General features: G+C 44.5%; 1 protein-coding gene across 1 annotated transcript in view; it reads left to right on the plus strand.

Annotated features, from left to right (window-relative positions):
* The window catches only part of LOC121441724 (vacuolar protein sorting-associated protein 13D-like), a 226987-nt gene that overhangs the window by 125214 nt on the left and 89648 nt on the right, over nucleotides 1-12125 (plus strand). The window contains exons 57-60 of the mRNA XM_041642967.1: nucleotides 254-362; nucleotides 3313-3492; nucleotides 6641-6757; nucleotides 7691-7840. Coding sequence (XP_041498901.1) covers nucleotides 254-362; nucleotides 3313-3492; nucleotides 6641-6757; nucleotides 7691-7840 — 556 coding nt within the window. The remainder of the gene's footprint in view (nucleotides 1-253; nucleotides 363-3312; nucleotides 3493-6640; nucleotides 6758-7690; nucleotides 7841-12125) is intronic.

Raw genomic sequence — 12125 nt, forward strand, 5'->3', positions numbered from 1 at the left:
TTTAAAAATAGGACAGTAGAGACAGTTGATATAACTGTTCAGCAGATAGCTGCTTCCAACTGCAAGATGGCTTGCCCCATGAGACTCCCACACCGGGGTTGTGGCTCTCCATCCTGGTCTTTTGGCTTTCCTCATGTGAGGCTCAACTAAGATGCCCATCAGATTCCATGGCGGGGTGCCGGGAGGCAGAGGGGCTGGGCCTCAGTTCCTCCTCAGGCTTTGACCCAGAGGATTCACTGATGTCTCTGTGCAGGTATGAGCCACTGATGCTGAGAAAACCAGACCACAGGCGCAGCACAACACAGACATGGAGCTTCCGGGAAGGAAGACTGACCTGTGGCTTGCATGGGCTGGTTGTTCAGGTCAGTTGCTTTTGACACTGTCAGTCGCAGCGCCCAAGGGTTGTACTTTCTTCAAAACAAAGTCTCACCTATGTTATACATGATGATTTCTCCACTGGGAAGAAGTAACCAGAGAGCACACTGCATTTTTGTTAAGGGTAGTCAAGAAACTTTGGCTGTGCATCTTTGTGTTGCTACATGGGAAATAGCCTTTTCTTTTTTTCTTTTAAAAGATTTATTTTTAGATATTTTTCTAATTGAAATAGATTCACATCACTTTCCCCTTCCCTTTCTCTGCCCCAGCTACCTTCCCTCAAATCCCTCTCATGCTCCCCCAACTTTCAAGTCGATTTTTCTCTGATTATTGTTACATGCATATATACATATGTATGCCCATGAGTGTATATAAATGCAGCCCACTGAGTCCATTTTGGTTCTTTGTGTGCATTCCTTTTAGGGCTGACCATTCTGCATTGAATAACTGATATAGGTGTCTTATCCCTGGAGTGACCAGTTCTCCTCCCTGCAGTCATTTGTTGCCTGAAATTCTTTGTCTATGTGTGGGACCCTCATAAAACTTGCCCCCTTCCGTGTTGGCATGCCCTGTTCCTGTCCTGTTTAAGCAGCCATTTCTAAGATTTTCACAGCAGGATTCATGGCTCTTATAATTCTTATAATCTTCTGCTCCCACAGCTCCTTCATCCATGGCTCAAAATTTATTTTATTTTAACTGTGTGTATCTGTGCATATCTGTGTGTGGGTATGTGTACACCAGAATGCAGGCACCTGCAGAGTTCAGAAGAGTCTGTCAGATTCCTGGGAACTGGAGCTTGAATGGTACTCAGCATGAGTGCTGGGAATCGAACTTGGATCCTCGGCAAGAGCAGCAAACTTTTTTAACCACTGAACTGTCCCTCCAGCTCTATAGGATGTGTTCTTGAAGGTGATGGACTAAGTGTGTTAGAAGAAGATGTCCTGAGTGATGATTTTTTTTCTTCTTCTGTTCTTGGTGATTCTGAACTGTTTTTCCCTGGTAACATAAATTACCTATGTACTTTTTAAAAGAAGGTTATAAAAAAAAGTATCTGTTCAAAGTCTAATGCTAAGATGGGTACTTGGATGGGTAAAGTGTGGGAGCTCATCATGAGCTGTGCATCATCATACTACTCATCGTTGTGGTCCTCTTCCCCTCCTCCTCTGTTGTAATTGCATCACTTTACCATTTTCATCCTTTAAACCTCCCATATCTTCCCTGTGCTCTCTTTCAAATTCACGCCTGTTAAATATGTGAGTACATGCATGTGTGTGTGTGTGTTACTTGTATGTATATGTTTTCAAGACTGACCATTTTGGTATTATATAACCAATTGGTATGTATACATGTTTTTGATTTTGCTTATTGCTACATTCTTAGTGGTATCAAAGTTAGTATTTTGTTATAGCAACTAGCAGTCTAGACTGGATTTGTCCTCAAATCAGCCAGTCTGTGGCTTAATAAATTTCCAGGGACTTTATCAGGGATTGAGATTTCTGCCCTTTCGTTCTTTGAGTTGGTATGGGCCCCTGCATCTGAGGTGCGCGGGTGGGAGGGAGAGCACCACAGTGACTGTGTGTGCAGGTCTGTCCACCGTGGGACTCACTCAGAGATCCACAGTGCAGCAGCAGGCCCTGAACAGTGAGTGTTCCTCTCCCTGGAGGAGTCAGGCTGTCCTCTCATATGGTGGTGTGTACAGCCCTAAGAAGCCTCTTCTGTTTGCTGAGATTTATTTTCTTTACCTCTGTGGCCCTGAGCTTTTCTCATCAAAGGCCAGCTGCTTACTTATGTGAAGCTCACATCTGGAGTGGATTTGGGATTTTCAATTAGCAATACAATTCAGACTTCTAGAGGCAAAAGAAGGCTTGCTATAATTGGTGGGTTCCGGGTCTGACCCTGACTTTACTTCTAGTTTTTTTTAAAAGCCCATGTAATTCCAATTTTCGTGGAGCATTTTCCTCCCGCCCAAATCCCTTTTTAATGTTTGTTGTTTCCTGTATCTGCCCACCACATCTTTGCTGTGAATGTGTTTTAGTTAGGGAACTGGGTTTGTTTCATTCCTATGCTAAATACAGCGATAGAAGGCTTGCAAATGGTTTTTGACCTACCCTTTCCAGGTTATGTATATACTTTCTAAACTAACTTATGAAAGGCTTTCCTTGTATTGAAGCCTGTCCTATATGCCTTTTTATTACTCAGTACTTAGAATGAACTAAGTATAAGTACTTAGAATGAACGAAGATGGGTGGGCATGGTGGTACCTACAATCCTGTCAGGAGATGATGAGTTTGAGGCTGCTCAGGCAACAGAGTAAGGCCCTGTTCTGAATACTAAAACAAAACAAAGAATTGAAATATTTCTTCTCTCTAGCTATAGTGTGTCCCCACGGGCCTCACCCTGTCAACCTGCATGTTTATGGGGAACGCAGCAGGATTATGACTTTTGCTAAATGTGTCCCAGTGCCATATGACAGTTGAGATGTGGCACTGACTTGGCTGTTTAGTCATCAGCCTGGGAAACTTCAGCTCTGGAGCTGGCTTTTTAATTGGAAAGCTGAGTGATTAGTGATCAATTTTATAATATTTAAGGTTTTTTTTTTTGGCAACCCTCAATGATAATACTCAAAGAAACAAAACTGATTTTGGCTACTTAATAAACTTATTTTCAGTGACTGAGATTTATTATAAGGTGGAGTAAAAGCAATCCACTTTGTTTGTGGGGTTACCTCCTATTGTATGTATGTGTAACCTGCCACATTAATGTAGTAAGTGTACCTTGCCATTTTGCACAGTCCTGCCACTTTTTTAATCTGTTAGACTAACAAACTGCGACTCCCTAAAGGAGAATTCCAATTCATTTGTCTCCGGGTACTATGTTGAATTGTCCAAGTCTCTGCTATGACCTTTTCTTGTATCTCTTTACTTTAATGTCTTTTAGGCCAAAGGAGGACTTTCCGGATTGTTTGATGGAGCTGAAGTTGTTCTTGGTCCTGACTCTTCTGTTGAGCTGTTAGGACCAGTTCCACCAGAACAACAGTTTGTTAACCAAAAGATGAGGCCTGGTTCTGGAATGTTATCCATCAGAGTCATCCCAGATGGACCAACTCGAGCACTCCAGGTGAAAACTAGAAGGATTGACAAAGCCATGTCTTTTTCTTCCCAACCCCATGGTTAAATATTTATTAAGTGTCCTCATGCTGGATGTGGGCTGTGCTGTCCTCCTTTGTAAGAAAGGCCCGGGTCTCCATACCAGAGTTGTGTGGGAGCTAAAGTGGAAGTGAATGGAGATAGAAGGATAAACAAAGTCTGAGAAGGCTTAGGAATTAACCAGGCATGGAGGTGACTTCTCATACTCAGCATTCAAGAGACTGAGGCAGTAGGATCACTTGAGTTCAAGGCCAGCCTAGGCTACATCAGAAGTGTAGCCTTCTTTTTTTGGCCGCCTAGACTCCTGAAATAACCACACAGAAACTGTATTAATTAAATCACTGCTTGGCCTATTAGCTCTAACTTTTTATTGGCTAGTTCTCACATCTTAACTTAACCCTTTTATTATTTTATATTTTACCATGAGGTTTGTGCCCTACCGGCAAGGTTCCAGATCTTTGTCTGTGACTGCAGCTCCATGGCTTCTCTCTCACTCTGCCTCCTTTCTCTCAGCATTGTTTAGTGCCCGCCCCCTCCCCAACTGTAGTAATAGGAGCTGCGGGGCTGCGTCCCCAGCACCCCGGCTGCCTGGCTAGCTTATGCCTCGAAACAACAACACACAAATTGTATTCACTTAAATACTGCTTGGCCCATTATATCTAGCCTCTTCTCGGCTAACTCTCACACCTGGACTAGCCCATTTCTAATAATCTGTATAGCCCACGAGGTGGCTTACCAGGGAAGATCTTAACCTACGTCCATCCTGGGTCGGAGCTTCATCACGTGTGCCTCAGAGAGCAGAGCTCTCGCATCTGCCCGGGAGAGGGGAGCATGGCGTCTCTCTGAGCTCACTTCCTCTTCCTCCCAACATTCTGTTCTGTTTACTCCTCCCACCTATGTTTTAACCTATCAGGGCCAAGCAGTTTCTTTATTGCTTAACCAATGAAATCAACAGATTGATATATGACACTTCCACATCACCCAACTACCTCTATTCTGCCCTGCACAGGCCCAAGACATTTTTTTTAAATTAACCAATGATATTCAAAGCATACAGAGGGGAATCTCACATCACAGAAGAAGAACTTTATCTCCAAACTATAAGAATTTAAATAGATAAGAAAAATACATAGTGGTATTCTCAATATAGTTAACTATTATACTAATATTTTGAATAATTGGTGTGTGACCCCTCATGAGAAGATGGGAGCTTTCCTAGCCAAACAAACAAGTACAGTGCTGTGTCATGAAGCGAGGGGTGAGGGGATGTAGAAGGGACTGGGGGTCTGAGGCTGAGGGAGCTTCCTACAGGACAGAATACTCAAGCTGAGCACTAAATTAGTCAAAAGAGTGAACCTGGGGGAGAGGGCAAGGCAGAGGAGCTTTGCTATGATGGGCATGCTCCCACAGAGGGGGTTTGCTGAGCAGCTATTGGAACTAGTCAGCATTTCATCTGCTGAGCACATGGCAGTGAGCGGTCTGGTTTTTGTTTTTTGGTTGTTTTTTTGAGACAGGGTTTCTCTGTGTAGCTTCAGTTATCCTGAAACATACTCTTCGACCAGGCTGGCCTTTAACCCAGAGATCTTCCTGCCTCTGCTACCTGAGAACTGAGATTAAAGGTATGTGCCACCACTGCACATATGTATAGATATTACAAAGGGTTTATTCGAGTAGCTTATAGGCCATGGCCTGATAATCCAATAGTAGTTGCCTCCTGCTGAGAAGACCAAGTCTGATAGTTGTTCAGCCATGAGACTGTATGCATTCAGTCTACATTGTAATCCTGAAGAAGTAGGGTCTAACACCAGCGAAAGAATGCCTCAGCAGTAGGATAGATGAACTTGCCAGCAAGAGTGAGGGCAAGGCCAAAAGAAAAACTTTCCTTATCCCATGTCCTTTCATATAGGCTGCCACCAGGTGTGGCCCAGATTTAGGGTGGGACTCCCTAAATGATTGAGTAGGAAATCAGGTGTGCCCCAATACTTAGGTTTTAGTTAATTCCAGATGTAGTCAATTTGACAACCGATATTTGCCATCACAGTCATACAGTATTTGGGAAGCTGATTAGGGAATAGACTGGCCCGTGGCATATGGTAGAAATAAGACTAGAGACAGGATTAGGACCTGAGATTCATACTGAAGCTGGAATGTTTTGTTCAAGGCAGGCAGGAGTCAGGAGTTAGTATGAGGAGGATTTAGCTGTAATAAGTGCATTGGCTACAGTGTTGGAAAGACTGGAGGTGGAGAAAGTCCAGCTAAGAGCCTCCAGAGGTGTGATGATTGGAGATGGTGCCTTAGGTCAGGGTGAGCATGTGAGGGGGAAGGAGAGAAGCTAATGCAAAGGAAGCTGATTGGTCAGTGACTGAGTGTGGGATGAGGCTTGAGGCAACCTGGCCTCCAGGTATCTGTTCTAGGTAGCAGGGAGGACAAGGGTTCATACCACTAAGCCAAATGCAGAGTAGACTTGAAGAAAACAAGTTATATTGGCACTTGCTGAGCTAAGGTAGCCTCATGATTCTATATGATGATGCCCAAAGCCATTGGGACTTCTGCTCTGAGACTTAAGGCAAGATGTGTGCTGGAAATACAGAGTCATCAGTCAGAGTAATAGGGAGCTGAGGGAAATAAGACAGCGGAGTGCTGTGTGAGCATCATGCTCCACACCACCATCTGTAGTACTGCTTTACAGAAGGGTACTCATGGCAAAGCAGGCACACTGCAGAGACCTGCCTGTGCACACCGAGGCCTTCCCGCACTCTGTGAAGCCTGCTTGTTCTCTGTGAGGCCTGCTTGTTCTCTGTGAGGCCTGTCCTTGCTCTGTGGGGCCTGCCCGTGCTCTGTGGGGCCTGCCTGTACTCTGTGGGGCCTGCCCGTGCTCTGTGGGGCCTGCCCGTGCTCTGTGGGGCCTGCCCGTGCTCTCTGAAGCACCCAAGGTGTTTAGCTGAATAGAGTGTTATCTAGATTCAGAATTGTACCTGCTTAATTATTGCCCAAATCTTTCCCTAGCAACCTGAGGAGCCATTAGCTTTCCATAGGTTTCCTAGGCATATAGTGAGTGACTCTTGACCTATAGTTGATATGGAAGTGTGAGCTCTCTTCTTGTTCTGTTTTGATTTCAGATAGCAGACTTCTGCCAGCGGAAAAGTGAGCGCTCATCATATGAAGTGGAGGAACTTCCTGTTACAGAGCAGGAGCTGCGGAAACTGAGGAATCCAGACACACAGCAGGAGCTGGAAGTAAGCTTTCCAGTTTGTTTAGCCCTATGTGTATGTGTGTGGGCATGATGCCACAGCATGTGTGAGGTCAGTGGGCAGCTCGTAGGAGCAGTTCTCTCCTTCCACCTTACCCACTGAGCCATCTTGCCTCTTCAAGCAGCAAGTTTTTTAAATGGTTGCAGATAAATTTTCTTGGTCATCAGTTCTGAGAATTTGCTCTGTGATTGTGTGAACTCTGAGTGTGAGTGTGGGATGCTGTTTCATGTGTTTACTGTTAAACACATGTGTGTTTATGTCATGTGAGTGATGTCTGGAGCTTACATGGAATCACAGAATAACAGATGTTGCTCATGTGAGATGACAAAAAGGAAGCTACATGGTCCAGATTTTCATAGTATTTAGAGAAAGGGAATTCGGATTTCCCGCCATCTCACTCAAGTCCTTGTTACTACATGGTCCAGATTTTCATAGTATTTAGAGAAAGGGAATCTGGATTTCCCGCCATCTCACTCAAGTCCCTATTCCTTTCTCTTTGTTTGCGTTTTGGGAGGAGATTGGTAAGTGTGAAACCAAGATGAGACAAGCGTGAGGAAGCATTCCTATTTGATGGTGTTGATGGTGTTTAATGAGATGCCTGTGCTGAGTTGAGCCATGTCGGGTGCTGTAGAAGTGTTCAGAGTAGCCTGAGGAGTCACATTCCAGTCTAAAACAGTCACTCTGCTGTACTGCACAGCATCTATGAGTGCTGGGTGAGGGCTCCTCACGTCCCTCTGCCATTCTGACCTGGCTGAGGAATACTACAGTTGAAGGCTTCCGGGAAGATGAGGTCATTTGAGCCAGGTGCCTAGTGAGGCTCTTTAGTGCCTTTATGCTCTTCAGAGGTAAAGAGTAGGGATTGAAAACTGGCCCTGTCTGTGTTCTCTGGCTGTGAGCGCTCCTATCATTTCCTTTCAGGTGGTTGTGCGGTTAGAAGGTGGAATTGGTGTCTCTTTGATTAACAAAGTCCCAGAAGAATTGGTCTTTGCAAGCCTTACAGGAATCAACATCCACTACACCCAGCTGGCAGCTAGTCACATGCTTGAGCTCAGCATACAGGACGTGCAGGTACCAGGATGGAGTACTCAGATCAAGTGTAATTACTTTCAATTATGTGTGTATCTGTATGTGAATATGGACACATGAGTGCTAGTGCCAAGGGAAGACAAAACTGCCCTAAGATCTGAAGTTAGAGCCAGTTGTGAACCGTTCAATATGGGTGCTGGAAAGCACAACCAGGTCCTTTGCAAGAGCAGCAAGCAACTACTCTGCCACCTCTCCAGCCCCTGGAGGAGGTGGCTTGTGGTCCTCACGAGACTCATTCTGGGAAACAGCTTCCACCTCAAAGTGTCTCACAAATTCTCTTTGTTTTTGAGATGGGCTCTTACTATGTAGGCCTGTAACTTGCTATATAGCTCCAGGCTGGCCTGGAGCTCACAAAGAGCTGCCCGCCTCTGCCTCGTGAATGCCATCTTCAAAGGCATGGCCATTATGCCTGGTGACATAAATACAGATGAATTCCAGATATTCTAGCTGCTGACCTATAAATAATCTAGAGACTAATTGGGGTGGGAGGTGCTTGCACAGTGTATATGTGTAGATCGAGACAAAGTCAGTTCCCTCCTCCCTCCTTTACCTGGACTCCAGGACTTGAACTTGCATTGTCAGGCCATGTGACCAGCTTCAGATTTCCCTTATCATATTGGAAAAAAGGGACAGAGTCTTGTAGCCATCTCCTGGAGGAGATGGGGGTCATCGTAGGGATCAACAACATGGTCTGACTTCTACTTCCAGGCAAGATGGAATAACTGAGACTGGCTTTGAGATAAGCCCTAAGTCCACATAAAATAACAGCAGCTTCAGGACACTGAAAATCAGACCACAATGGACAGTAACCCATGAAAGATGAAAAATAAGAGAGGTGAACCTTATGACTGAATTAGCTTGAGAACTTTCCAGGCTGTGGTGCTGAGGAAGGAGGCTAGAACAGGCTAGCAGTGTGGAAGCATAGAGAAGACAATTGAGCATCCACAGGGACTGACAGCTCAGTAGATAGTGGTGTACCTGTGTGGAAAGGGCTGAGGTTTCACAGAGTGCCAGTCTCTCATCCAGGAAGATCTGAGGGAGCAGAGTGAGAACTGCACTGGAAACCCCAGAACAGTCTCAACTCTCCATGGTCTATTGGCCCCCTATTGAATGCTACTCTGACCCGGTCTTGAAAATCATGAATGGAAAATCTGGATGGATCCCAGGAAGTTGACTATGTCCCCAGCAAGCCTTATGATGTATTGGTGTGCAAACATGTCCATCACCCAACAAGGCAAAGCTGACAGGCTCACATCCTGTCAGCAGCTGCCGTGTGTGTCGCTGAGCAGAGCAGCACATTGAGGATGAGCGTACTTTCAGGGTGGACCCAGCACTAGCACAGTCACTGGAACATAGTAAAACTCTTATGGGAACTTCGGAAAATCCAGTAGCGATCCAGAAAACAAAAACTTGACTTTAAGAAGTGAAAATTTCAATGGATGTATATAACACACAAGCTGGATGGGGACTCCATGTGACCTTCCATGCCCATGGGCTCTTTATCTGTGCTAAACTTATACAGGTTTTTCTCCATATTAGTGTTTCCTAAACAAAGAATAACAACCGGTTACATACCACTTACATTGTATGAGGCACTGCAAGCCATTTACAGACTGTAAAGAATGCAGGAGGCTGTGTGTAGCTGTGTGCAAATACCACACTGCTTTATAGGATAGAGCATTCATGGTTTTAGCATGCAGGGCATCTTGGGACCAACTCCCTGCCACAATGAGACATCATAGTCAGGTTATGCAAAGCCAGTAGTAAAGTGAATCATGGCTAAAAATATTATGTACAAAGGAACAAAGATAAGATGACAGCTGGGTGGTGGTCGTGCACACCTTTAATCTGAGCACTTGAGAGGCAGAGGCAGGTGAATCTCTGTCAGTTCGAGGCCAGCCTGGTCTACTGAGTGAATCCCAGGACAGGCTCCAAAGCTACAGAGAAACCCTGCCTTGAAAAACAAAAAACAAACAAAAAATGACAAAGATAATAACAACAAATTTCTTGTTGGGAAAAATGCAAGTGAAAAGATGGCCAGCAATGTCTTGAAGTATTGAAAAGGGGACAAAAAGCTGTCATTCTAGAAACCTACTCCCCAAAGAAGTATCTTTCAAAAATCAGGGTGTCCCAGGCAGTGTTCTGTGCCAGTGAAGAGAGCATGACTACAGCAGCGTCCATGGAAGAAAGCATTTGCTTGGGGCAGTCCATTGCCATCATGGTGGGGATTAGGTGACACACAGGCAGATACGACACTGGAGAAGTAGTCGAGGGTTTTATATCCTGATCCTCAGGCATCAGGCAGATAGTGAGACTGGGCCTGGGTGGGCTTTTAAAACCACAAAACCCATCTTCAGTGACACACCTCCTAATCCTTCCCTAGGCTGGGGACCTCGCATTCAAATACAGGTACCTATGGGCATCATTTTCATTCTAACCAACTCAAAGGGTGAAGTGAAGATGTTCTTAGACATAGAAACGGTGAAGGGTTTATTATCACCAACCACAACCTCCAAATGCATCAGAGCACATTACTCAGCAGACAGAAATAGGTGCTGATGGGATTTGAATCAACACCAACTAGAGGAGAAAACCTCAAATGGTGACATGAAAAACATGGCAAACTAGGCTTCTCAAGGTAGTCTCCTAAGGAGGTGTAGTGGCTGTCTATATCACATATCAGAGTAGAATGTTTAACAGCAGTGGTGAAGTCTGCAGGGAAGAGATAGCGGTGCAGCACTTGAGTACAAATGGTGGACCAACACATTGACTTAAATACTGCAAACCTCCCAAAATAATAATAGTTGTATGTAATCAATAAAGTGGAATAATTGCTTAGTGGAAATAAGAGAAAGCAGAAATAGGGAAGATAACATGTGGGATGGATAGCAAGTCATAGCATGATGGCAGACAAAAGCTTAATGTTGCCAATTTATTGTCAGTGTAATCAACACAGAGATAGTCAGATTGTATAAAAATGCAAGATCTGATTGTCACCCACAAGAAACATACAATAGTACGACCTATAATCAACACAGAGGCTGAGGCAGGAGGATTGTGTGTTCAGGGTCAGCATGTGCTAGCAGTGAGACCCTGTGGCCAACCCCCATCCCCACCTGTTTGTTAGAAAGACACAATAGGTTAAAAGGACCTAAGGGAGGGGGAGCACTACACTTTTAACTAGTCTCGAGGAAGGAAATTGGAGTCACACTGATTAATGTCAGAACAAAGAAGATTAGCAGAGATAAAGAAGGTAATTTCCTAATGATAGGAGAATTAATTAATCAGGAGGACATGACACATGTGCACACTGATCTGCCTAATCACAGACTCCAGCCTTCTGACATTGTGACACCATGTCATCTCCAGAGCCTCACTGAGAACTGTGCCGATGAGTTACAGAGAAAGAAACCGCAAAAAGGAAAAAGAGAAATTGCAGAACGTTTTAATAAGTCTACAGTTTCATGTCGTGCTGCGTTTGCAGCTGTTCTGGGCTTGTACATGGCTCAGAATCTGAGGATTGGACACCTGATTAGAACTATAAAACAAGTAGACAAGAGCTTGGGGATGACTTGGTCGATAAAGATGCTTGCTGTTGAGAACAGACTTCCACGAGGTGTCTCTGACCTACATACACATACACGCCAATTAGTTGTGTACTCAGCCTGGTGTATGCAGTGGTGAACAAGAGACCTGTCTCAAACAAGGCATGAACTGACTCCCCCCGCCCAGGCTATTCCCTGACCTCCACACATACGACCACACAAACATACCATACACACCTACATACATACACAGGCACAAGGTTTAAAAAAAATTGAAGGAATGCAGTAAATATAAACAGCAAAGGGAAAAAACACTAAATGATTGAAATACATGAACTAGAATCTATGATAACGGTAGAAAAAAATTAGTAAAATCAAACATTGTCTTTGAGGGCTGGAGAGACAGCTCAGCCTTCAGAACTTGCAGAGGAGCAAGGTCTCTGCTCTCTCCTGTCTTCAAGGAGTTTGGAATGAGGGAGAAACATCAATAGTGTATCATTCTGGCCTTGGTCAGCTTGAGTACTGGCTGCTCTTCACTTCTCCACCAATAAGCTAGGGACAGTGTGCTGAGGCCTGCACCTAGGAGTCATGGCTATGGTGACCAGGATAGTGGTAGGCACTGCGGGTTGTAATACATTGTGGTGACTAGTTTTGGATATGACAGGTCTATTCACCTGATGCATTAAGAATTTTTTTTTAATTTTGAAATTTCTTTTTAATTG

The sequence above is a fragment of the Microtus oregoni genome, unplaced genomic scaffold (genome assembly GCF_018167655.1).
Source record: "Microtus oregoni isolate MIOR12 unplaced genomic scaffold, Mior012 000081F_ref0000091, whole genome shotgun sequence".
Classification (NCBI taxonomy): Eukaryota; Metazoa; Chordata; class Mammalia; order Rodentia; family Cricetidae; genus Microtus; species Microtus oregoni.